Below are 27813 nucleotides of genomic sequence, written 5' to 3'. Positions count from 1 at the left end.
CTCGGCCCGGCCCCTCCCCTCCCGTCCATAAAGCAGGCGCCGCCAGGGAATCCGGGACAGGGACAGCTCTAATGATTGGTGAGCCGCTGACATGGCCTGGCCACAGCTCCGGAGCCGGCGCCTCGTTCCCTCGCTGCAGGGAGCCCTGGGTCTGGCTCCTCTGCTGCTGCCGCTGCTCCTGGCGCTGAGTGTCGGGCTCGGGGCCGACTGCGAGTGCCAGGCCCCAGCGCTGTGCCGTCCCATCACCCATCGCCCATCGCCCCGACTTCGAGGTCAGTGGCCTCTCTCCACTGACGCTCCGGGTCTGGTCCTGAAGGCCCTAAGAGAAGTTACAGTAGAATAACCGAGCCCGAGAAAGAGGTGTTGGGGGCGCAAAACCAGCTTTGACCGCTCGCGGAAGGGCCTTTCTGTCCACAGATTTCCTTCAGCCTTAAAGATGAGGAAATTTTGGCTCAGAGAGGTTGAGTAACTCCTCCCAGGTCTCACAGTAAGTATTCCAACCCTGATCTGACTCTAAGTGCAAGTTCCTTGCATTGGCCTGCTGTGCCTCTCCCCAGGCAGTCTGGCCAGATAAGCAAGGAGGCTGGTAAGGAGATACTCCCTAAGTAGCAACACCCATTGGTTTCCAGGAGAATTGAGGATGAGTTTGAAAGAATCTCAGCACTCCCACGGTCCAGTGGAAGACTGAACGTTCTGCTTACTTTGCTTTTCTATACCTGCCACACAAGAAGGGGGATAAAAATAGGTTTTTAAGTAAAAATTCCATCTACCCACCTAAGAATTTATAAGGCCTTGGGCAGCTTTAAGCAAACACCCTTTCGGAGGTAATGTGAAGACCACTTGTCTGCCTAGAGTTTGATGACTGCACCAGGAACTGGACACATCAGGCAGGTGGAAAAGTTCAGTCCAAAAGAGAAATTCTTGTGTAAACATAGCGACAATTGCCAGTTCTTAATCTAGCAGATTACATTTGAGGCAGGGACATTTAAATGTCAATTAAAAAAAGTAATATAATTGCTTAGAAGAAGTAAAAACGGTGGAAGTATTTATGGAGAACCTGCCTAGTGTGTAAGCCTAACATCTGAAAGACTTTCTGTAGCACCCAATACTTCTTAGTCGGTTAGGCGGCATCTGTGGGCATTTAGAAAACCAATTATGCAAAGAAGCCAAATTTTGTTCATTTGTATGCTGGTGGTTAATGGTCTTTTCTCTCTACTGACCTATATTTTTCAAAGACAAAGACTAGACTTTTTCCCTTATATATTCAATTGGTTCATCAAGCTATTTTTTAGTATTTCTATTCTATCACAAGCTTTCTGTATATTTTTAACATATTCAATCTTAGTTATCAGAATTGAAATAGGGGTAAGGTTTGTGACATAAATATGATTCTAAGAAGTCTAAAAACAATGGGCTGTTCAGTTTCACATTTTGTACGTTTTATTATTTCAGTGGGTAACTGCCTAGTAGAAAAATGGGTTATGCACAGTTAATTCTGAAAAATAAACAAAAAACCAAAAAGGAGACAGAAAATTAGGAAAAGCCTGGTTTAATTTTTATAGCTAGCTCTGCCCACCCTCACCCATCCATTCTCCTCACAGTGGCCCACTGATCATAGATATCACTCTCCCTTTCTCTCTCCCCCTCTCCCTGTGTCTGTCTGTCTCTCTCACTTTTTAATGCAAATCTTATGATCCTCTGCTTAAAATACTTTAATGCTTCCCATTCATCTCAGGAGAAAATAGAAACTCTTCAGTGGTCTACAAAGCCCTACTTGATCCTGCCACCACCTACCTCAGTAGTTTCATCAGTTTCACCTGTTTCCACATACTTTCAGGATTTTTGTGCTCCAGCCTCACTGACCTTCTTTTGGCTCCAGAAATTCAGAATTCTCCTGAGGTATTGAGACCTTTGCCCTTTTTTGTTCCCTCTTCTGAGAATGCTCTTTTTTGTGCATTGGTACCCCTCCTCTGTCCCCTGTCTAGGTCATTGCCCAGATTTCAGTCCTCCCCTAAAGAGTGTAGTCCTCAGGGAAGTTTTCCTGCCCTACCAGGGTCGCAGGTCCCCTTTATATGCTGTCATGGCACCCTGCATTTCTATGTAGCCCTTAACACTATTGCATTAAATAACCAATGGACCTGGTCTGTGTCACTAATGCCTAACAATATACCCTGCCTATACCTTACTGGGATTCAATAAATATTTGCTAAATCAATGAATTAACACCTTATTTGGGATAAAGTAAAAATGATCAGTGCTTCTAATATTATCTGTGGAGAAAAAAATAACAGGAGAAACATAACATCAACCACCTTAGTATTTAACTTGAGTACTAGTCTAAGAAGTAAGGTTCACCAGAAATCATTCATAGTAAACGCAGTATCTATGAGTCCATCTGCAGCAGCCAGAAACTTGAGTATTTTCAACCTCCTCTCTTTCTCTTACCTTACTCATTCAGTGGGTCAGAGTCCTGTTAATTTTGCCTTCTTAGGATCTTCCAGATTTATTCATTTATCTCATAGTCTCCGCTGCTCCACAACTTTAGTTGAGGTCACCATCATCTCTGGCCTGCATTCTTCCAAAGCTTTCTTATTAGATATTCTGCCTCCAGTTTTGCCTCTTTAAACCATTTTCCACTTCAGCTGAAGGGATTTTTCTAAAATGCATAGCTAAAATATGTATATTCTCTTTTTAAAACCCTTTCCCTTGGGATAATTTCTCAAGAGGGCTTCAAGGTCTTTCATGATTTAACCCTGCCTACCACCCTCAGGTTCTTCACTGTTGTCTCCCTCCAAATTTTAGGCGTCAGCAAACCTCCATGCTCTGCCTCCAGGCCTTGACACTTGCCCCTATTTCTTCCTAGCCTACCGTCTCCTACTTTCCAGGCCCCACTAATTTCCTCTGCCACCAATTAATTGGGACCCCTATGTCTTATTCACTGTTGTACTCTCAGTGCCTGGCATATGATCAATGTTTAATTGTTACTTTGGGTGCATGATGACCCTTAGCTAGCCATAGTCCATGATTTCTTCTTTTAATTTGATAATATTACTATTTATTCATAATGGTTATTTCAAAGATTAATGACTAATGATTTTCTGTGATCTTGATATATTATTTCTTCATTTGGAAAACTTAAATTTGGGGCTTAGTATTCCAAAATTATGAGGTGTTTTAAAGACATTTGGATGTCTTTGGAATGAGTTTGTGAAGTAAATTTTATTAATCTGTGAAAAGCATATATGTACAAAAGATGTATATTTCTTCCATCGGAGATGTATCCATAAGGGATATCATTAATGCTACTTTCAGAGCATCCTGGTTAGCTCAACAAGTTAAGCTGGCCAAAACACAATATATGGATGGAATTAATCTAGACAAGAAGTTGCTCGTTCATCACATGAATATTATGCGTTAACTGCTTTAGTCAAAAAACTGCAGACTTTCCAGCGTGAAATTGAGGGATCACAGGTAAAAATTCATTTGGTGTTTTTTGGAAACCCCTTATTTTTCCTACCAAAATGTGTTCATAGGGGGCTTCCCTGGTGGCGCAGTGGTAGAGAGTCCGTCTGCCGATGCAGGGGACGCGGGTTCGTACCCCGGTCCGGGAGGATCCCACATGCCGTGGAGCGGCTGGGCCCGTGCACCATGGCCGCTGAGCCTGCGCATCCGGAGCCTGTGCTCCGCAATGGGAGAGGCCACAGCAGTGAGAGGCCCGCATAACACAAGAAAAAAAAAATGTGTTCATGAAGGTATGGCAAATAGAATCTCAGTTTTATTGAGTAGGAAGAGTTTCAGTACATCCTAAAAAAATTTCTGGAACTTTTGAGTTCTTAACTAGAGAAGTTTTATAAAAATTTAAGGTGCCAAATCTGTTCTTTATTCACATCAGGATACAGTACTGGAATTGCCCCACCTACCTGCCTTGCAGCAGAGTTAGAAATATTAGATAGGCAATGGGAATCTCAGGAAGGATTTAGCTGCCCAGGCTCTGCTTTCATCAGTGCAGGACAGAAACAGCTCTTGCCTAAGAGTAGAGGTAGTTCTGGGGAAGTGTCTCACTTGCTCCATAGACTCTGAATTACTTTGTAAAGCACCCAAGGCCCAATAAGGCTCAAAGCCTAAGTCCATAGAGCTTGTCAGTGCTATGACAAAAGGCAGTATTTCCCTACTACCATAATAAGCATGATCAGAGAGAAGATCACAACATAAGGCATCTTGCCAGGCAATGTGTGAGTAACAGAAGGACAGTGTAGCCCCAGATCAGTGATTCTCAAAACTGGTCATACACCAAGATAACCAGGAATCTTAAAAAAATTAAACACACACATGTACACTGGATCCCACTCCCAGAGATTCTTATTCAGAGAAATGCAAACCAAAACTACAATGAGGTGTCACCTCACACCAGTCAGAATGGCCATCATTAAAAACTCTACAGGGCTTCCCTGGTGGTGCAGTGGTTGAGAATCTGCCTGCTAATGCAGGGGTCACAGGTTTGAGTCCTGGTCTTGGAGGATCCCACATGCCGCGGAGCAACTAGGCCCGTGAGCCACAACTACTGAGCCTGTGCTCCGCAACAAGAGAGGCCGTGATAGTGAGAGGCCTGCGCACCGCGATGAAGAGTGGCCCCCGCTTGCCACAACCAGAGAAAGCCCTCGTACAGAAACGAAGACCCAACACAGCAAAAATAAATAAATAATTAATAAACTCCTACCCCCAACATCTTCTTTAAAAAAAAAAAAGTCTACAAATAATAAATGCTGGAGAGGGAGTGGAGAAAAAGGAACCCTCCTACAATATTGATGGGAATGTAAATTGGTGCAGCCACTATGGAGAACAGTATGGAGATTCCTTAAAAAACTAAAAATAGAGTTGCCATATGATTCTGCAGTCCCACTCCTGGGCATATACCCAGACAAAACTATAATTCGAAAAGATATATTCACCTCAGTGTTCATAGCAGCACTATTTACAATAGCCAACACATGGAAGCAACCTAATGTCTGCTGACAGGTGACTGGATAAAGAAGATGTGGTATATATACACAATGGAATATTACTCAGCCATAAAAAAGAATGAAATAGTGCCATTTGCAGCAACATGGATGGACCTAGAGATAATCATATTAAATGAAGACAGACAGAGACAAATATCATATGTTATCACTTATATGTGGAATCTAAAAAGTGATACAAATAAACTTATTTATAAAACAGAAATAGACTCACAGACAAAGAAAACAAACTTATGATTACCAAAGGGGATAGCAGTGGGGGGGAGGTAAATTAGTAGTTTGGGATTAACATATACACACTACTATATACAAAACAGATAAACAAAAAGGACCTACTGTATAGCACAGGGAACTATATTCAATATCTTGTAATAACCTATAATGGAAAAGAATCTGAAAAAGAATAGGTATATATATATGTACAACTGAATCACTTCGCTGTACACCTGAAACTAACACAACACTTTAAATTAACTATACGTCAATAAAAAAGTATATTACAGAAATTATAAAGGAACACATTAGGATGTTTCCTTCTTAAAAAAAACTATACAATAATTTGTTAGTGGACACATAAAAAATGATGTAAATTTTGACATCCAAAACATAAAATGTCGGGTGGTGGAGTATAAAAATGTAGAGCTTTTGTATGTGTTCTAAGTTGTTAACAGTTTAAAATAGACTGTTGTAACTATAAGATGCTTTAAAAAGTTATTTTTTCAGGTGTACAACATAATGATTTGATATTTATATATACTGCAAAATGACCACCACAATAAGTCTAGTTAACTTCCATCACCATACATAGTTACAAAAATTTTTTAAATGTAAGCCACATGATAACCACAAAGCAAAATCCTACATTAGATATACAAAAGAAAATCAGAAAGGAATCAAGCATGCCACTACAGGGAATCACAAATCACAAAGAAAGAGAGCAAGAAAAGAAGAAAGGAAAAAAGGAATTAGAAAATAGCCAGAAAACAATTAACAAAATGGCAATATTACGTAGAAACCTATCAGTAATTACTTTAAATGGACTAAATTCTTGAATCAAAAGACACAGAGTGGCTGAATGGATTAAAAAAAACAAGATCCAACTATACGCCGCCTACAAGAGACTCACTTCAGCTTTAAGGACACACATAGAGTAAAAATGAAAGGATTGAAAAACTAGTTCCAGGCAAATGGAAACAAAAAGTGAGCAGGGGTAGCTATATTTATATCAGACAAAATGGACTTTAAGCCAAAAATGGTAACAAGAGACAAAGTTCATTACATAATTATAAAAGGGTCAGTTCATCAAGAAGATATAACAATTTCAAATATTTATTGTGGGTGCTCCACATCAGAGCGCCCAAATATATTAAATAAACACTAAGATATCTGAAGGGAGAAACAGACAGCAATATAATAATAGTAGAGGACTTTAGTACTCCACTTTCAGCAATGGACAGCTTATTCAGACAGATAATCAATAGGGAAATGTCAATAAGGAAACTGTAGTTAGACACAGTTAGGCTGGTAAAAGGTATAAACTTTGTTGTAAGATGAATAAGGTCTCAGGATTTAGTGCATAACATGATGACTATAGTTGATTGTACTGTATTGTATAATTTGAAATTTGCTGAGAGTAGAATTTTAGTGTTATCACCAAAATAAATAAGGTGATGGCTATGTTAATTAACTTGATGGGAATACTTTTGCATATATATGCATATCATCATATTGTACACTTAAAATATATTACAATTTTACTTGTCTATTATACCTTAGTAAAGCTGAGAAAAAACTGCTAGGCTAGACAGTGAGTTTTTTGAAGGCAGGGACCAGTTCCTTGATGTCTAACACAATGTTTAAAAATTACTTATTGAACATATGAATGATACCTGCCTTTCAAAATTTTAAGTCTAGTTAAGTAGGATATATATAGTATAAACTAATGACTCTAAATCTATCTCAGAATCACCTGGGAGTGCTTGTTAAAAATATGCCCAGAAGTTGATTCTGGCATAGATTCTAGGAACTGTATTTTTACCAAGTGTGATAGGTGATTCTGGTGTAGTTGGTCAACATGAATTTGAGAGTCACTGGAAAAATAATAAATGATGTAACGATCAACATCTCTGTGGCTTTATACAAGTAGGGAAGGTTTGTCACTGTGGAATTCAGCTTTTCAGATGAGTACAATTTAGATCAAGAATAGCAAATACCTGGTATGCAAGCCACCATACTCCTCTCCTCACACATTTTGGTCTCAGAAACTTTTCCCTCATTCTCTAGATTGCTATTGTTAATAGGGTAGAATTAATGTATGGGAACTTATTTGCTAGTCCTGATTAAGCTATAGTGAAAGAGCAAGGGGGAAGAGACTGAGCAAAGATTTTGCAGTAGGAATGTCTATTTCCATGTTTGAGGGGCAAGTAGAACAATTTGGGCTACTATGTCAAGTTTATGTTAGTTAAGTTAGTGGGAAGTAGAGTTGCCAAGATGAACCAGATTGTGGAAGATCCAGGATGTGACACTGAAGAGTATGCATTTTATTCTGTATGTAATGGGTAATGTGTATAGAAAGTATCTGGGGAAGATTATTTATGGTAGTACGTAAAAAAGTCTAGAGGAGAAAGAGAGACCTGTAAGGACTAACCCAGTAATACAATAACTTGGAACTTATGGTTTGAACTGGGATGATGGCATAACCCTAACACTCAGCAAGTGTTCAGTATTCATTCAATTAATTAATTAATGGAAAGGAATGGGCAGAAAAACTGTGAGAGGCCACCCAAAGGAAAATGTGAGATTAGTTATGGGGTGTGAGGGAAGAAGAGTCACAAAATGGCCCAAAGGTTCTTAAACTGGTGACCAGAAAAAAATGACTAATATAGAGCCCCAGGAAGGAGAAATGAGTTTTTGGGAAAAGATGATAATTTAGGATTATAGAATTTGTGATCACAGAATTAAAAAGCTAGAAGTGCTCTTGAAGAATTCTTTCTACACCTTCATTGTTACATGTGGGAAAACAGATCAGATATTTAAAATGAAATAACCTAGTTATAAGAGAGCCAAGATAAGAACCAAAGTCTTTTGATTTCTTTTCTAATTTCTTTTCTAATAATGTTGCCTTCTCAAAAATATGAGATTAACCATGACAGGAAACCCAGGTGAAAATATTCTTACTGCTCAGGAGAGAGGTAAGGACTTACAAAACGGATTTGAAATTTACCTGCTTAGAGGTAATCACTTTCTCTATTACCTTATTATACTTCCATTTTGTAAGAGGGGACAGTGATAAAATGAAGTCCAATATGTAAAAATTTCACTTTATAACCTATTTTGCTGGAGAGCTTTGGGGAAAGCCTAGACTTACAAAGCAGAGCTTCCTTTAATGTTAATAATGAAAGAATTACAGAGAGAATTTTGAGAAAGTCCTAAAAAGAGTTATAGTAGAATAAATTAGCCAAAGTGTAAAAATTTAACTAAAATACCTCAATTTTTTGTAATATTAATCAATACATTTATTGAGAGCTTAATTAAGAAGAAAACTTTTAATGAAGCTTTAGAATGTTTGCAGACCTATATTAATAAAATAAAGCTAATTAATATTCAGTTAAGGCAATAAATCTTTTTTTTTTTTTTTTTTTTTGTGGTACGTGGGCCTCTCACTGTTGCGGCCTCTCCTGTTGAGAAGCATAGGCTTCGGATGCGCAGGCCCAGCGGCCATGGCTCACGGGCCCAGCCGCTCCGCGGCACGTGGGATCTTCCCAGACCGGGGCACGAACCCATGTCCCCTGCATCGGCAGGCGGACTCTTAACCACTGCGCCACCAGGGAATCCCAGCAATAAATCTTTTAAAGAGATTCATCCTTATTGAGGACTGGCTCACTATTCAAAAATGAAAGATAATTTAACACTCAAGTTTTATTTGAATATTTCCATAAAATAAGACCATTTAAGTGATTTGTTCAACATTTTGAGTTGATTAATTTATACTTGTAGCCATAAAACACCACTACTCTTTAACTATAATGTTGGAATAAACTTACCATGTAAAGTAATTGTAAATCAAGGGCTCAAGCTGCCAAAACAGTCCAGTAAGCTTGTGCCAAGAGATGACCAATTTAGCTTGCATGATATTTTTAAGAACTTTCGTATTCGAATTCTTTTAGTGTGCTTTTACTCTCTAGTTGCTTATGGGCCCTACCACACCCTACTGTGATTACACCAGTTTCCTTCAGTCAGTCGAGTTGCTAGTCTGTCCTCTGGAGGCATGTGACTTTAAACTCCTCTTCTACACAGTGCCTGCTCCTGGTCATTGTATATGTCCAAATATGCCTGTGTCCAAATATATGTCCATTATCTAAATATATGTCCAAAACATTGTCCAAAATATATGTCTGGGTCAGTCCATGTAGGCAAAAAATATATTTCTTAGAATTGTTCTAGTTCCATACATGTCAAACCTTAAGTCAGACACATAAGTGGTTCTTTTTGAGGGGGGGAGTAATATGAGGCAAGAGAATACATAATCAACAAAACATCTGCCATAATATGCATATTTGATCATGTTACATAAAATGGTTTTCCCACAGGTAACCTTGGATGTATCTTGGTCTCCAAACTGCTTAGGTAGGAGGTGCTATAATTATACTGGAATTGCAGATGCTTGTGACTTTCTCTTTGTGATGTCTTATGGTGAACGAAGTCTGGTCTGGTCACAATGTATTGCAGGAGCCAATTCTCCCTATACTAAGACATTAACTGGTAAGAACTCACAAAACAATCATTTATCAGCGATATTAATTCTATAACGTCAAACATTAAGATATAGTTTAGTATTTCTAAGTCATTTGTATACATTTTCCATTTGTAACGCTTTCTTGAAACATATACAAACCTCTTAATTTGAGAGCTTTAAAGTTTACAAAAAGTTTTAAAAGTTCTGAAGTTTTCAATTACCTCTAAAAAGTCTTGGGAGGTAGGTGTATTATATTAACCCTCTATTATAGATAAGATGAAGGGTGATAAGTTCTCATGATTGCACAGCTATTAAGTATTATATGGTTGGAACTAAAGCAGGTGTTCTAACTTCAAGTCAACACTCTTGTCAGAAAGTTACACGAAGAAGATATTTGCTTACTTAGAATTTGATAGAATATTTTTGTTGAAATAACCAATGTTAAATAATTTAATAGCAAAGGTAGCTATAATATGAGTACCTATTATACATGATTTATAGGGCTGGCTTTATCTTTTTTGGCATTTACTATTAGTACCCATGCTACATTAAAAATTATATTCCTATTAGAATTAAGAGTACTTCTGGGGCTTCCCTGGTGGCGCAGTGGTTGAGAGCCCACCTGCCGATGCAGGGCACACGGGTTCGTGCCCTGGTCCGGGAAGATCCCACATACCGCGGAGCAGCTGGGCCCGTGGGCCATGGCCGCTGAGCCTGCGCGTCCGGAGCCTGTGCTCTGCAACGGGAGAGGCCACAACAGTGAGAGGCCCGCGTACCGCAAGAAAAAAAAAAAGAGTACTTCTGATCTGTCATTCATATGATGTGGCCTTTGCATTATTCTTTCCAAAGTTTGGATTGGTTTATATCCCATCAACCAATTGAATTAAAGATTGCTTGCTATCCTTTGGACTTAAGTGAGATTTTCTGGGATAGTTAGCATAGATTTAAGTGTTGAGTAATAAATAAAAATTATTTTCTTTTTCATATAGAGGTAAAATCATAGAACCTGGCCTCATTTTATCATGTCCTAATTGTCTGGATAGAATAGTCTGATCATAAGCATATACTATTTAAAATTTGAAAAATAATTTGTGTTATAATACAAAATAATTATTTAACCCAATGTTTGCCAACTGTGTTTATGAAAGAGATGATAATTATGTATATCAATAAAAGGTTCATTATCAAATATGTTTGGGAAATGATGCATACTCCACCCCTCTCTTGGATATTTAACAGTACACAATAACTTTAAAGCCTCTGAAAAACAGCAAATTTACTCAACATTCTAGCTAATCTTGGAACACATCTTGGTGGGAAAACATAATTTGCAGCATGGGCAAGAAAGGGATTGATAGTACCAGGAATTTGTTCATTTTTCTCTTTGTTTCCTATAACTACAGATTATCTGCTACAGAGTAAGATGGGGTCATTCCTTATCCCAAGCTGTAATCCATGCTTATAGGATATTGATAAAATGTGGAACACTTGTGTGTTCTGTAAGTAATTGTTAGACCACACCTGCCAGAAAGTTTAAGACTTATAGAACATTTTTTAAAGCTTTAGAATCTAGAATATCAAATCCATGCCTTAGCAGTTAATAGACACAATTAGCATGCTTTCCTAAAATGTGTCATTGTTACTAAAATGTGTCATTTTTCCTAAAATTAAATTTTGTGAATTTTTTGCTTCAATTTGATCAAAATTGTTTTGAATGTTCTCTATTATTCAAAAAGAAATTGTTTAGAAAGTGATACCAAATTTATAGTTCTTAAGAGATGACTTTTATAATATATTCGAGAAACACTATATTAGTATTTTACATAAATGTACCTGTTGTTACAAACTTGGATTCTGAGTGGTTACATAGCTTGTATGAACACATTAGTAGACATATGAAGAGAAAAAAATATGCTTTTTCTGTTCCTATTTGATTAGGATATGATGACTACATCAAGATAGGCACTAACCCTAAGAAACTTGTAATGGGTATTCCCTGGTATGGTTATGATTATACCTGCCAAAATCTATCAGCGGTAAGAACAGATCATTTCTTATGTAATTTTTTTCTCTTTCTATTATATTTTTTAGAGTCTGTTTTGTTTCCTCTATATAAACTTCATTTTATTTATAATTTAGAAATTTCTCTCTATATAGAATATATACACTTTATTGAGAATTTATTTAATATAGTTTGAGACTAAAATATAGACAGTTTATTTTAAATAATTAAATCCCATACAAGTTTCTGAATATTATATTTCTATTTAGTAATGAAATTTAACTTTTATTCCATATAGTCAGGTTATCTATTTATAGTATATATTTTATGTCTAATAAATAATTGTATTATATTTTTGGATTTGCTTAATTGCTTAAGATTTGCTTAATTGATAATCTATAACATGAACATTTTTGCATTTCTAGAATCATGTTTGTACCACTGCAAAATACCCTTGTAAAGATGCTGTATACCGTCAGGTGGCCTATCAAATGATCATGAAGCAAGTAAATAGTTCTACTTCTGGAAGACTGTGGGATAAAATTCAGCAGTCTCCTTATTATCACTATCAAGTAAGACTTTTCACAAGTTATCAATCTTTAGTTTTCATAATTGTGTATTTTCATAATTACATTGAAAGTAAGATTTTCTATCAGTTTTCTTATAGGGTACAACGTACAGACTGCTGTTTACATGAGTAGACTTGTCTTTGAATCTGTGTAATCAGGAACTTTACTTCCCTTGTGAGCAATTCAAGTTATGCTAATAGTGGAACTGCTCTGCATGGGCCACTTGTCATTTTAGATGATATAATAAAAACATGTGTATCACAAACAGAATTTCCTTAAGAGTTGTCAATTATAAATGATATCTGTGGCTTTTGAAAGAGCTTTGGGCCAAAATGGGTTACTTGCTCTGAAAACCTCTATTTCAAAGTAGCCCCAAAATTCTGATGAGGCTCTTATATAGGGAGGAATGAGGCTGAGAACAGGAGACGTATCATCAGGGACTTCACAATGGAAAATGGTATCATTTCAAATTTATTCCACAATTCAAACTATGTGATATTCAACAAAATTAAAAATTAGAGACAGAAAAATATTACAAACAGAAATTTGAAGAAACAGAGTAAATGACTAGCAATTCTGTCAGGTAGTGTTTGATAAATAGGAATTGCCATACGAAAGGGACAAAGAAATGTTATCTTTTCCATAGTTTACCTTTAGCATAATAAAAACTTTTTCACACCTCAAAAATCTAAGTACAAACCATCTTTAATTTACCTTGAATTATGTTACTACAAAAGGAACCCTAAAATGATATGATGAACGTTAATTCCAGCAACAATTTATATTTCTTTCTAATGGTCTGGTACCCATTTACAAAAGGATGACTGCAAATATACAAATTTAATAAATTATAATTGATATACATGTACATGTCTGTATATCAATTATGTAGAAAGCTTTAGTGTAGAGCTTTTTAAACTTTAGAATCTTAAGTATAAACATTAAACTAGGGTACACTGTGATCCTGTCTTTACCAAACAGTATTTATAGAACTCTGTTCTGGGAACTGTTAATAACACATAGACACCACACACCCACACACACTAGTGGTTACCAGTGGGAAGAGTAGGGGTGATGGGCAAGACAGGGGTGGGGGAGTGGGAGGTACAAACTGTTGGGTATAAGATAGGCTCAAGGATGTATTGTACAACACAGGGAATATAGCCAGTATTTTGTAATAACTGTAAATGGAAACTAACCTTTAAAATTGTATAATTTTTTTTCATTTTAAAGATTAAACTTAAAAAGAATATAATAAAAAAACACAAACACACACACAAACACACATGCATGTGCCATGGCCAAATATATCTGGAAAACACTACAAACTGTAAGTCTCTCTTGGAGATTTATAATATATAACATTATATTCAAGGATTTAAGATGTACTACAGTACATAAAGCCATTTAATTGTTTAACATAGAACCCTGTTTCCTAGCACTCTTAGAAACATGCAGGGGAACAGTGTTTCATGGATATCAGTTTGGTAAAGGGTTTGTTTAACCAATTATACATAGTTTGGAAATATGTAATTTAGAATAAATACCCTATGATATACTGTTTTTTGTAATTCCTGACTTATTTTTTCTTTAATGCATAAGAAGACACATTCTTTAAGATTTTAGAACGCAGGAAACATTTGATGAGCCTTGAAAACCATTCATTTAATGGCACTTCAGACAACCATCTATTTATAACCAATTTGTTCTTCTTCATTCATTGTAAAAATCCACAGCAACCCAAATCAAGTTTTTGTTTTCACTGAAGAGAATCATTCTGCTTTCTTATGCTGTCTCAGCAATAGCAGCTTCATCTTGCACTCAATATTCTTGGAGGCATACATTCCTTAACCAGACATCTGTCAAACTTACATATACTCAGTTTTTTATCCTTTGATCCTTCACTATTTGAGGCATTTGAAATTTCTTAACATATCAAAAAGGCTCAAAGTACTAGCTAGAATGATGGCAAAATTCAAAGGTGCATGTCTTTGGGTTTGCCCCTGACTCTACAAAAATAAATCTTTCTATATTTAGGTACAGGTTTTGCAAGTTGCCTTTTAATATTGAATCACAATTGGAACTAGAGCATGTATAGCTTTCTCTAGCTCTAAAGATTTTAAAGAATGGAATATAAGATATAGTATGAGATATGCTTGTATGTAATGAATCTACTATACTTAAATATGCCATAGCTTATTCATTTACCAAGTGACTATTGTCCTTTAAAGCAGTCATATTAGGAGATGATTCTAATTCTCGTGGTGCTACCATAAATAGAAATATTACTGGTATTCATTGAGAACTGTCTTTAAAGAGTTCCCCAGATGTATATAAAAATCAGTAAATTATTTTAAATCACAGATCATTCTATTTTTACTTTCTATCTTTTTCTCTTCCTTTACCCTTTTGCCTAATTCTGCTCCTTTCCTCTTTCTTTTATCCTTTATCCATAGCTTACATACCTTCTAAAAGAGACTATGTTTAGCACTAGATAGAGGCAAGTGATGCTGGGGAGAAGGACTTTACAGGGTGGAAGGTGAGCATAAGACTAGTTTCTAGTTTGTGGTTCTTAGGTGGGTGCCTAAGTCACCCATGGGGTCCAGACCCAACAGGCTCTTAGACTCAATTCTGTAAGACCTAGAAAAGGAGATGTTTTCTTTGTCCACTGCCATTCATCATAAACAAAATCACCTGTTGAGCTCCTAACTAGGCACATTTCCAGGAACTGTAAGGAAATCCAAAAAAGTATATAAGCTGGTTTTAGAGGACAAAAGCAGTGATTCTCCTAAACCTTGGCTACATATCAGAATCACCTAATGGAACATTAAAACATAACATAAAGAAACAAATAAATATATGTTATAGCACTAGCCCTGGAAGATTTTGATTCAATAGGTTTCATGTGGCGTGGGTCCCAAGAATCTGCTTTTAAAAGCCCTCACAAGTGATTCAAATGTGTACAGTACATCTTGGTTGATAATCATCAGATCAGAGCAAGGAAAGAATCTTAGGGCATGAGAAGGACTTTAAATAGGATATACTGGGAGGCTCATTTGTGTAATCTCTATTGTTGTAAAAGTGCCATAAGCAATGATATCTAGAAAGTATTACATATAGAACCATGGAAAGTATTATGTATGCCCTAAAATTTTTATTATTTCATTGAACCCTTCTTGAATCATTGGATTTAAGAAACACCTTTCCCTCTTATTGCACTGAATACTTTAAAGTTACATTTTAATTTATTTGTATAGGATCAGGCTGGCCATTTTCATCAAGTGTGGTATGATGACCCTCAGAGCATTTCTCTAAAGGCAGCATATGTACAAAACCGTGGCTTACTCGTCATTGGCATGTGGCATGCAAACTGTCTTGACTACTCTGGAGATGCTATAGACAAACAGCAAACTGAAGAAATGTGGAAAGCTTTAAAACCAAAGCTGTGACAGAGATGAACATCTTTTGTTAAACTATTAAGGTTTAGAAAAATGATCTGTTTAAACAGATCTAGGTTCTTGAAGAGATTAAAAATATATACCTTTTTTCAGATTGCTACATATTTTAGTTATTAGTGTACTCAAAAACAGATAAAGAATTGCTTTGATTGTTTGAATTTGAAAAATACATACCTATTTATATCTTCAGTGTACAACAACATAAAGGTAAGAAACAAGTCAACCTACCATATCAAATATTCCTCTGTATGATGTTTAATATTATAGTTGGGAACAACTGCTTTCACAATTTTATTATGCTAAAATTTCCTCCATATTAAAATATATGCTTACCAATCAATGCTAATTTCTAAAATATGTATAATTTGAAGTAGAAATGTTTTGCTTAGAAATACATTTTTAAAAATTTAGTTTTTGGGAATCAGTTTGCTCTATATTTTTTATTAATCTAAATTTAAAACCTGCAATTTTGTGTCTTTAGGTTCATTTGATGCAAATCATTTTTCTCCTTCCTGATTCCATATAGCACTCATGTTCTCTGAGTCACCTGAATTAAACTCACTTATGCCTCCGGCGGGGGGGAGGGGGCGGATAATGAATATAAAGGATCAAAATACTTAGAAAATACAAGAAGATAACTTAGTAGTAATATTTTGAATTAGTAGGTTAGAGCCACCTAATATTTTCCAACTAAATTATTTTTTTGAGGTTATATCTTAAATGTTTATGAAAAACTTGGTGTTGAACCCGATTCTATTCATTAGCATTTACCCTTCCAATTATTAATATCCCTTCATTTATGGACATCTATAATATATTTCTTGGTTAGTTTTGTTTCCATGGTTAAATTTTTTCATTTTCTATATCTGCATTTTACTTTTAATTATCTAAAGACATTGGTTTCTCAACTGTTTTATTCTTTCTAAAAGAGACATTTTGTGCAAAGAAATGTACAGAGGTCTCAGTTTCCTTTCTCAAGGCAATTAAGAAGAATATTGTGTAGAACTTATATTAGTTCCTATAAATACTTAGCTTAGAAATCTGCATCCTTAAACTCTGGATTTACATAAATCCTGCCTTCCCTGTACATTTTTCCCTCTCCAAATTGGAATAAATGACAATTCAGTCATCTGTTAGGAGAATATTTCATTTCCTACTTGCACAATTATTTACAGCAAAGTAAAACCAACCATTTTCCATAGTACTTGCTGAATTACTGCTGTCTTTGTATTTTTAAAATAAATTTTAAAAATTTAAATTCTTAGTACTTAATCTCTACATAGCTGTAGATGCAAGTTAGATTCATATTTATTAAAATATATGATTTTTCATATTACAATCATTCTAGGTATTACATTTTAAGACTATTAAAAAATGAAAATAATGAAATATAGTACTGTAAAATAATATGTTACACATCTGAAACCTTCAAAAATAGTCAAATAGACACCATTTTGCTTTTTTACGTCTAATATTTCCTGAAACACTGTATAATAAACACATGGAAAAGGAAAAGATGTAAAACTTATAATTTATATGAAAACAAGGAGAACAATGGTTAAACAAATCTGTTCAAGTTTTTTAACAAATAAAAATTTTAAGTTAACATACCTTATTGAGACTGAAAAGATGTAATAAATTTCTTCTGTGCCAGTTCAGCTTTCAATGTGCGTAAATCTGAAACTGCTTGTTTTCTCATCTATAAAAGAACAATTGACTTTCAAAAATGAACTTTCATCTTACCTTTCTAAAATTATATAATCATCATATAAATAAGGGTTTTTATAACGGCTTTCATGTCTTCTCTCATTTGCCTTCAGTGCCTTCACTTGCACTGGATTACTATGGTAAATGTGTAGTTCATAAGTCCCTTTGAATACGCATGCTAGATATGCTACCAAATAATTTCATTTATTAGTATATAGGCATGATAAAATTAAACGGTTCTAAAAAACTAAAGTGAGAAAGAATTTTATCTTTTGCTTATTTCAAAATCTGTTCTCATTGTGCAAAGAAAGTAGTAAAAATAAAAACAAAAAACCTCTGCATCCTAAAAAAATTTCCAAAAAACCTTAATTCTCATCCCTTAGAAACTGAATAAGTACTTAAGAAATATAAGTGTGGCAAGTGCTCTTCTAAGTGTACTATGATACTTTCAAATTTTTAATTGAAGCAGATACTGTTATTTCTCCCCATTTTGCAGTTGAGGAAGCTGAGATGCCTAGAAGTTAAGTAACTTGCTCAAGGCATAAAACTAGTAAGTGGCACAGCCAGGATTCAAACTTAAACCATTTGGTACCAGAGCTCTTGCTATTCCAAGTATTGTCTGTGGACCAGCAGCATAAGCATCACCTGGGAGTTTGTTAGTACTGAAGACTTTCAGGCCTCCCCTTAGACCTACTGAGTCAGATCCTGCTAATTTTAACAGGATCCCCAGGTGACATTACATTGAACTTTGAGAAGCACTGATTGTGCTATATTATCTTGAACATGGTTGCAACAGTCAAGCTAGGTTTTCTGCCCCTTAGTTCTGTATCTTATGGGTAGTTTGGGGTAAATCATTCAGAAATCAATAAAAAATTCTTATAATGTTTACTATGTGACAATTAGGCACTATGGTTAAATGTAGGATTTTTTTCCCCCAGTGCATAAGCTGAAAACTTGGATCTCTTTTTTTCCATTTGTGTTTCCTGTTTTTTCACTAATAATTCTAATTTGGGTTCAAAATATTTATATGTAATATTTATAAAATTAAAATATACAAAAATGGTAAGAACTAATTTGTATGCTTTCCAGAAGAGAAGAGCATTGGAGGTATTTTTATTACTCCCTTCTACCCATCCAACTATCCTTAAGGGGACAAGTTTCCACATTTGATTTCTCTCCTTTTTTTTGAATGCACAGGAGTTTTCATTCACTGAATGAACTTTTTTTTTGAGTGCAGACTGTATAAGAATGTTAAATAACTCCTCTTTTTGGTTTAAAATTGTCCTTTGCCTTTTTCCTGTTCTGTAGTTTAAGCTTCTCAGCGCTGAGCCAGGATTTAGCCTTGAGTATGAGGCTAGTGAAAATATCTAGAAGTGCGCTGTCCAGTAGAGTATCAACTTGCCACATGTAACTATTTAAATTGAAATTAACTAAGATTAAATCTAAAATTAAATTCCTCAGGCACACAACAATCTACATCCTTATGTGGCTAGTGGCTACCTTATCAGACAGTGCAGGTATGAAACATTTCCACCATCACAGAGAGTTGTATTGGACAGTGCTAATTCTACATAGGGGTCATTATTCTGGGTCATAAAGCTACTTCTGATAAAGAGGTGAATCGAGAGCACTCATATAACATTATATATATATATATATATATATATATATATATATATATGAAAATAACCAGAGAGAATGAGATAATTACCCAAGAGAGGACAAAAAAATAAAATTAAATGGGAGCTCAGAGAGCTCAGTGGTTTGTCAGACTTATTTATGAACAACTCTAATGTAGGAATATTACTTCTTTCAAAATATTTTATGGAGACTCTATACTGATTCACAAGGTTCTTTTACTTTATTTCTTAGTGAAATTTTATTCAATTTTACTTTGGCCTTGTTAGGAAGCTTTTCACAGAATTTCATTATTATTGTATTTTTTTTCATTCATGCTTTCTATTTTTAAATTTTTATTTATTTTGAATTTTATTAAAAAATTTTTTTATAGAGCAGGTTCTTATTAGTTATCCATTTTATACATATTAGTGTATATATGACAATCTCAATCTCCCAATTCATCCCACCAACCCTCACCACCACTTCCCCCTTGATGTCCATATGTTTGTTCTCTACATCTGTGTCTCAATTTCTGCCCTGCAAACCAGTTCATCTGTACCATTTTTCTAGGTTGCACATATATGCGTTCATATACGATATCTGTTTTTCTCTTTCTGACTTACTTCACTCTGTAAGACAGTCTCTAGATCCACCAACGTCTCTACAAATGACCCAATTTTATTCCTTTTCATGGCTGAGTAATATTCAATTGTATACATGTACCACATCTTCTTTATCCATTCGTCTGTCGATGGGCATTTAGGTTGCTTCCATGTCCTGGCTATTGTAAATAGGGCTGCAATGAACATTGGGGTGCATGTGTCTTTTTGAATTATGGTCTTCTCTGGGTATATGTCCAGTAGTGGGATTGCTGGGTCATATGGTAATTCTATTTTTAGTTTTTTAAGGAACCTCCATACTGTTCTCCATAGTGGCTGCATCAATTTACATTCCCACCAACAGTGCAAGAGGGTTCCCTTTTCTCCACACCCTCTGCAGCATTTGCTGTTTGTAGATTTTCTGATGATGCTCATTCTAACTGGTGTGAGGTGATACCTCATTGTAGTTTTGATTTGCATTTCTCTAATAATTAGTGATGTTGAGCTGCTTTTCACATGCTTCTTGGCCATCTGTATGTCTTCTTTGGAGAAATGTCTATTTAGGTCTTCTGCCCATTTTTGGATTGGGTTCTTTGTTTTTTCGACATTGAGCTGCTTGTAAATTTTGGAGATTAATCCTTTGTCAGTTGCTTCATTTCCAAATATTTTCTCCCATTCTGAGGGTTGTCTTTTTGTCTTGTTTATGGTTTCCTTTGCTGAGCAAAAGCTTTGAAGTTTCATTAGGTCCCATTTGTTTGTTTTTGTTTTTATTTCCATTTCCCTAGGAGGTGGGTCAAACAGGATCTTGCTGTGATTTATGTCATAGAGTGTTCTACTTATCTTTTCCTCTAAGAGTTTTATAGTGTCTGGCCTTACATCAAGATCTTTAATCCATTTTGAGTTTATTTTTGTATATGCTGTTGGGGAGTGTTCTAATTTCATTCTTTTACATGTAGCTGTCCAGTTTTCCCAGCACCACTTATTGAAGAGGTTGTCTTTTCTCTATTGTATATTCTTGCCTCCTTTGTCAAAAATAAGGTGACCACAGGTGCGTAGGTTTCCCTCTGGGCTTTCTATCCTATTCCATTGATCTATATTTCTGTTTTTGTGCCAGTACCATATTGTCTTGATTACTGTAGCTTCGTAGTGTAGTCTGAAGTCAGGGAGTCTGATTCCTCCAGCTCTGTTTTTTATCCCTCAAAAATGCTTTGGCTATTTGGGGTCTTTTGTGTCTCCATACAAATTTTATGATTTTTTTTTGTTCTAGTTCTGTAAAAAATGCCATTGGTGATTTGATAGGGATTGCACTGAATCTGTAGATTGCTTTGGGTAGTATAGTCATTTTCACAATATTGATTCTTCCAATCCAAGAACATGGTATATCTCTCCATCTGTTTGTATCAGTTTTAATTTCTTTCATTACTGTCTTATAGTTTTCTGCATAAAGGTCTTTTGTCTCCCTGGGTAGGTTTATTCCTAGGTATTTTATTCTTTTCGTTGCAATAGTAAATGAGAGTGTTTCCTTAATTTCTCTTTCAGATTTTTCGTGATTAGTGTAGAGGAATGCAAGAAATTTCTGTGCATTAATTTTGTATGCTGCAGATTTACCAAATTCATTGATTAGCTCTAGTAGTTTTCTGGTGGCATCTTTAGGATTCTCTATGTATAGTATCATGTCATCTGCAAACAGTGATAGTTTTACTTCTTCTCTTCCAGTCTGTATTCCTTTTATTTCTTTTTCTTCTCTGATTGCCGTGGTAGGACTTCCAAAACTATGTTGAATAATAGTGGCCAGACTGGACATCCTTGTCTTGTTCCTGATCTTAGAGGAAATGCACTCAGTTTTTCACCATTGAGGATGATGTTTGCTGTGTGTTTGTCATATATGGCCTTTATTATGTTGAGGAAGGTTCCCTCTGTGCCCACTTTCTGGAGTGTTTTTTTTATCAAAAATGGGTGCTGAATTTTGTCAAAAGCTTTTTCTGCATCTATTGAGAGGATCATATGTTTTTCCTTCTTCAATTTGTTTATATGGTGTATCACATTGATTAATTTGCGTATATTGAAGAATCCTTGCGTCCCTAGGATAAATCCTACTTGATCATGGTGTATGATCCTTTTAATGTGCTGTTGGATTTTGTATGCTAGTATTTTGTTGAGGATTTTTGCATCTATATTCATCAGTGATATTGGTCTCTAATTTTCTTATTTTGTAGTAACTTTGTCTGGTGTTGGTATCAGGGTGAAGGTGGCCTCATAGAATGAGTTCGGGAGTGTTCCTTCCTCTGCAACTTTTTGGAAGAGTTTGAGAAGCATGGGTGTTGCCTATTCTCCAAATGTTTGATAGAATTCACCTGTGAAGCCATCTGGTCCTGGACTTTCGTTTGTTGGAAGATTTTTAATCACAGTTTCAAGTTCATTACTTGTGATTGGTCTGTTCATATTTTCTATTTCTTCCTGGCTCAGTCTTGAAAGGTTATACCTTTCTAAGAATTTGTCCATTTCTTCCAGGTTGTCCATTTTGTTGGCATAGAGTTGCTTGTAGTAGTCTCTTAGGATGCTTTGTATTTCTGCGGTGTCTGTTGTAACTTCTCCTTTTTCATTTCTAGTTTTATTGAATTGAGTCCTCTCCCTCTTTTCCTTGATGAGTCTGGCTAATGGTTTATCAATTTTCTTTGTCCTCTCAAACAACCAGCTTTTAGTTTTATTGGTCTTTGCCATTGTTTTCTTTGTTTCTATTTCATTTATTTCTGCTCTGATCTTTATGATTTCTTTCCTTGTACTAACTTTGGGTTTTGTTTGTTCTTCTTTCTCTAAGTTCCCTTAGGTGTAAGGTTAGATTGATTATTTGAGATTTTTCTTGTTTCCTGAGGTAGACTTGTATAGCTATAAACTTCCCTCTTAGAACTGCTTTTGCTTCATCCCATAGGTTTTGGATCATCGTGTGTTCATTATCATTTGTCTCTAGATATTTTTTGATTTCCTCTTTGTTTTCTTCAGTGATGTCTTGGTTATTTAATAATGTATTGTTTAGCCTCCATGTGTTTGTGTTTTTTACAATTTTTTCCCTGTAATTGATTTCTAATCTCATAGCGTTGTGGTCAGAAAAAATGCTTGATATCATTTCAATTTTCTCAAATTTACTGAGGCTTGATTTATGACTCAAGATATGATCTATCCTGGAGAATGTTCCGTGTGCACTTGAGAAGAAAGTATAATCTGCTGTTTTTGGTTGGAATGTCCTATAAATATCAATTAAATCTATCTGGTCTATTGTGTCATTTAAAGCTTGTGTTTCCTTATTAATTTTCTGTTTGGATGATCTGTCTGTTGGTGTAAGTCAGGTGTTAAAATTCCCCACTATTATTGTGTTACTGTCAATTTCCTCTTTTATAGGTGTTAGCAGTTGCCTTATGTATTGATGTGCTTCTATGTTGGGTGCATACATATTTATAATTGTTATATCTTCTTCTTGGATTGATCCTTTGATCATTATATAGTGTCCTTCTTTGTCTCTTGTAATAGTCTTTATTTTGAAGTCTATTTTGTGTGATATGAGTATTGCTACTCCAACTTTCTTTTGATTTCCAGTTGCATGGAATATCTTTATCCATCCCCTCACTTTCAGTCTGTATGTGTCCCTAGGTCTGAAGTGGGTCTCTTGTAGACAGCATATATATGGGTCTTGTTTTTGTATCCATTCAGCAAGCCTGTGTCTTTTGGTTGGAGCATTTATTCCATTCACGTTTAAGGTAATTATCGATATGTATGCTCCTATTACCATTTTCTTAATTGTTTTGTGTTTGTTTTTGTAGGTCCTTTTCTTCTCTTGTGTTTCCCACTTAGAGAAGTTCCTTTAGCATTTGTTGTAGAGCTGGTTTGGTGGTGCTGAATTCTCTTAGCTTTTGCTTTCTGTAAAGCTTTTGATTTCTCCATCGAATCTGAATGAGATCCTTGCCGGCTAGAGTAATCTTGGTTGTGGTTTCTTCCCTTTCATCACTTTAAATATGTCATGCCACTCGCTTCTGGCTTGTAGAGTTTCTGCTGAGAAATCAGCTGTTAACCTTATGGGAATTCCCTTGTATGTTATTTGTCATTTTTCCCTTGCTGCTTTCAATAATTTTTCTTTGTCTTTAATTTTTGCCAATTTGATTACTATGTATCTTGGCATGTTTCTCCTTGGATTTATCCTGTATGGGACTCTCTGTGCTTTCTGGACTTGGGTGGCTATTTCCTTTCCCATGCTAGGGAAGTTTTCAACTATAATCTCCTCAAATATTTTCTTGGGTCCTTGCTGTCTCTCTTCTCCTTCTGGGACCCCTGTAATGCGAATGTTAATACATTTAATGTTGTCCCAGAGGTCTCTTAGGCTGTCTTCATTTCTTTTCATTCTTTTTTCTTTATTCTGTTTTATGACAGTGAATTCCAGCATTCTATCTTCCAGGTCACTTATCCGTTCTTCTGCCTCAGTTATTCTGCTATTGATTCCTTCTAGTGTATTTTTTATTTCAGTTATTGTATTGTTCATCTCTGTTTGTTTGTTCTTTAATTCTTCTAGGTCTTTGTTAAACATTTCTTGCATCCTCTTGATCTTTGCCTCCATTCTTTTTCTGAGGTCCTGGATCATCTTCAGTATCATTATTCTGAATTCTTTTTCTGGAAGGTTGCCTATCTCCACTTCATTTAGTTGTTTTTCTCAGGTTTTATCTTGTTCCTTCATCTGGTACATAGCTCTCTGCCTTTTCATCTTGTCTGTCTTTCTGCGAATGTGGTTTTTGTTCCACAGGCTGCAGGACTGTAGTTCTTCTTGCTTCTGCTGTCTGCCCTCTGGTGGATAAGTTTATCTAAGAGGCTTGTGCAAGTTTCCTGATGGGAGGGACTGGTGCTGGGTAGAGCTGGCTGTTGCTCTGGTGGGCAGAGCTCAGTAAAACTTTAATCTACTTGTCTGTTGATGGGTGGGGCTGGGTTCCTTCCCTGTTGGTTGTATGGCCTGAGGAGACCCAACACTGGAGCTTACCCAGGCTGTGTGGCAGGGTTAATGGTGGTCTCTGGAAGGGCTCACGCCAAGGAGTACTTCCCAGAACTTCTGCTTCCAGTGTCCTTGTCCTCATGGTGAGACACAGCCACCCCTCGCCTCTAGGAGACCCTCCAACACTAGCAGATAGGTCTGGTTCAGTCTCCTATGGGGTCACCGCTCCTTCCCCTGGGTCCCGACGTGCACACCTCTTTGTGTGTGCCCTCCAAGAGTGCAGTTTCTGTTTCCTGCAGTCCTGTTGAAATCCTGCAATGAAATCCCTCTAGCCTTCAAAGTCTGTTTCTCTAGGAATTCCTCCTCCTGTTGCCGGTACCCCAGGTTGGGAAGCCTGACCTGGGGCTCAGAACCTTCACTCCAGTGGGTGGACTTCTGTGGTATAAGTGTTCTCCAGTTTGTGAGTCATGCACCCAGCAGTTATGGGATTTGATCTTATTGTGATTGCGCCCCTCCTACCTTCTCATCGTGGCTTCTCCTTTGTCTCTGGATGTGGGGTATCTTTTTTGGTGAGTTACAGTGTCTTCCTGTCAATGACTGTTCAGCAGTTAGTTGTGATTCTCATGCTCTTGCAAAGGGGAGTGAGAGTACGTCCTTCTACTCCACCATCTTGAACCCATCTTCCATTCATGTTCTTGTTTTTGTTAAGGTAACAATTTTAAGACAGTCAGTCCTTACTACCCTTATGCTACTGACAGCCAAAGTTAAAACACCAAAATATTTTATTTCAAGATAAATGTTATAATCTAATTAGGGGAAATGCAAAATACCTTAATTTCTGTTATTCGTTTCATTTTGTCAGTATCCAGTTTTCTAAGTTGGTCAATAGCATGCTGTACTTCAGTGATCTGAATGATAAAGTAATTCTGTATGAGACATATAAAGACATCTTTGTTTAGTATAACATCTATTCATTTTTAATTTTAATTGCCTGCCAATACAAACTACAAAGTGTTATCAAATATCAAAAAAGGAAATCATGAAAATAACCCATTCCATAAAATAAACTTTTTGCTTTGGAGTAAATTACTATTGAACTGTTGATTTCTTATGTTTTAGGGACCACTTTCCTTTCTGTTTTACTACCATTTTCATGTATTATAAAAATAAATATGTATTTGTAAAAGTTACCATTAAATTAGCACCATGAAAACCAACAACTATCACTATAAGAGGAATACATTAGATTAAGATACTTAGCAAGGCTTTAGAAATTGGCATAATGGTTTATCAGTGGAATCATATTAGAATTACTTAAAAATATTTAATAATGAAATACTGTATTTTATAAGAAAATCTGTTTAATGTGAGAAAACCTATTCTAGAAGACTTTTGGTTACTTTTCTTCAGAGAAGTTTATGAGCTGTAATAGTCAACAAAGAAATTATTTAAGCTGCTTTTGTGAAAAAAACATTATCATATATTGAACTTGAGAAAACAGTAAGATAAAAAGTTTCAATAATGCTTAAAAAAAGTATCAGCTAATAAGAAGAAACTTTTACTTGAACTTATTTGGATTTTATATTAAATAGATCTAAAATAGTAAACTTTTACTCATAGAAACAGAAGAGGTTGGTGGCTCTGGCAGAAGCAGGAGGTGGGGATTAGGGGAAATGGGTGACGGTGGTCAAATGTATAAACTTGTAGATACAAGATAAGTAAGTTCTAGGGATGTAATATACAGCATGGCAATTATAGTTAACAATGCTGTACTGTATATCTGAAAGTTGCTAAAAGAGTAGATCTTAAAAGTTCTGATCACACACAAAAATAACTATGTGAGGTGATGGATGTTAACTAAACTTATTGTGGTGTCCAGTTTACAACATAAACATATGTCTTAACATTATGTTTCTACTTTAAACTAATTACAATGTTATATGTCAATTATATCTCAATAAAACTGGGAAAAAAGTAAACTTAATATTTCATCATCTCTAAAGTTAAATCTATACTCAGTCATAATTAACATATTATAAAATCTTTTTTGGATAAGTGGTATCAACAAACAAAAATTAAACTGATAAATGGCCTCTGGAATTTGTTGTTTAATTATATGGTAGAATTACTCAACTAAAAAATAAACTTCATGTCTCTCATCTGTCAAGATTGAAGACTATCTCAAGAAAATGAATTGATCAAAATTTAATATAATTTATAATTTATTTAGAATATCACTACCTATAGATTCTGTGGTTATCAAACTGTGCTTCCCACCCCCAACTGAAAGAAAAGAAATGTATTACTCACTATTACTCCCTTGCCATACTTCATTAGGTATTTCACTCTTACCCATAGAATCTTGACCCTTTCCCCTGGTACAGAGGTAGATCCTAGCATTCGCTGGTAACTATGATCAATCCAGGGTAGGCTTGGTTGATCCCCAATCAGGCCAAAGGGAAAGTTTTATATAGTCCATGCGTCTAGAAGAGGTTGTCTCTTGTTTTGGAGGCATATATCCCTACTTGTCATTGGTAACTCTGTTGCTACCCTGAGGAAAAGCAGTCTTAGAATGAAGCCAACACCAAAAATAATAGGGAGGAAATATCAGAAGTACCTAGGCCCTTAAAGACATCATTAAGTGGCTGATTTTATCTCCTCAGCACGCATTACACGAGATCATGAATTTACTTATTGTTTAAGCCAGGTTAAGCCAAGGTTTTGTTACCTGTAGCCCAAAACATCCTAGATATGATCATACTAACAATTACAAAGCATGTATTTTAAATAGAACTTCTCTAACAGAATGTGAACATATTTAGTAGTACCTTAGAGTCTGTGATGGTTGCCAGATTCTTTGGTCTCATCTTGATCACCCTGGCTTCAAGCTGAATGAGCAATTTTTTATAGTAAAGTTCCAAATCTTCTCGAAGTTTTGTTAAAATCTCCTCCAATGATGCTGTAACTTTCTTTGTTTCAAAGTACTTTTTCTGCCAAACATCACAGGCTATTTAAAAAAAAAAAAGCAAAGGCTATAGTTTGTTTAAACTTTTCAACCTGCAAAGGACCCTAGAGTTAATTTAAACCATTCCTCTCTCCTCTCCTTCCTCTCTTATATTCTGAGGAAATTAGAGTT

At 35.7% G+C, this 27813-nt stretch overlaps 2 protein-coding genes across 2 annotated transcripts in view; one reads left to right on the top strand and one right to left on the bottom strand.

Annotated features, from left to right (window-relative positions):
- The first annotated feature begins 91 nt into the window (after positions 1 to 91).
- CTBS (chitobiase) lies at positions 92 to 16961 on the top strand. Its single transcript, XM_032642497.1, is given in 7 exon segments — positions 92 to 334; positions 3254 to 3377; positions 3380 to 3471; positions 9608 to 9779; positions 11692 to 11789; positions 12181 to 12327; positions 15582 to 16961. Coding segments are annotated over 7 exon segments (1068 nt in total). The 3' UTR covers positions 15774 to 16961.
- A 232-nt stretch (positions 16962 to 17193) lies between these two features.
- SPATA1 (spermatogenesis associated 1) overlaps positions 17194 to 27813 on the bottom strand; it is a 38187-nt gene continuing 27567 nt past the window's right edge. The window contains 5 exon segments of the mRNA XM_032642360.1: positions 17194 to 17208; positions 17394 to 17421; positions 17423 to 17481; positions 25508 to 25603; positions 27506 to 27684. Coding sequence (XP_032498251.1) covers positions 17194 to 17208; positions 17394 to 17421; positions 17423 to 17481; positions 25508 to 25603; positions 27506 to 27684 — 377 coding nt within the window.

Source organism: Phocoena sinus, chromosome 1 (assembly GCF_008692025.1).
Source record: "Phocoena sinus isolate mPhoSin1 chromosome 1, mPhoSin1.pri, whole genome shotgun sequence".
NCBI classification, from domain to species: domain Eukaryota; kingdom Metazoa; phylum Chordata; class Mammalia; order Artiodactyla; family Phocoenidae; genus Phocoena; species Phocoena sinus.
This window is presented reverse-complemented; position numbering and strand designations above follow the sequence as displayed.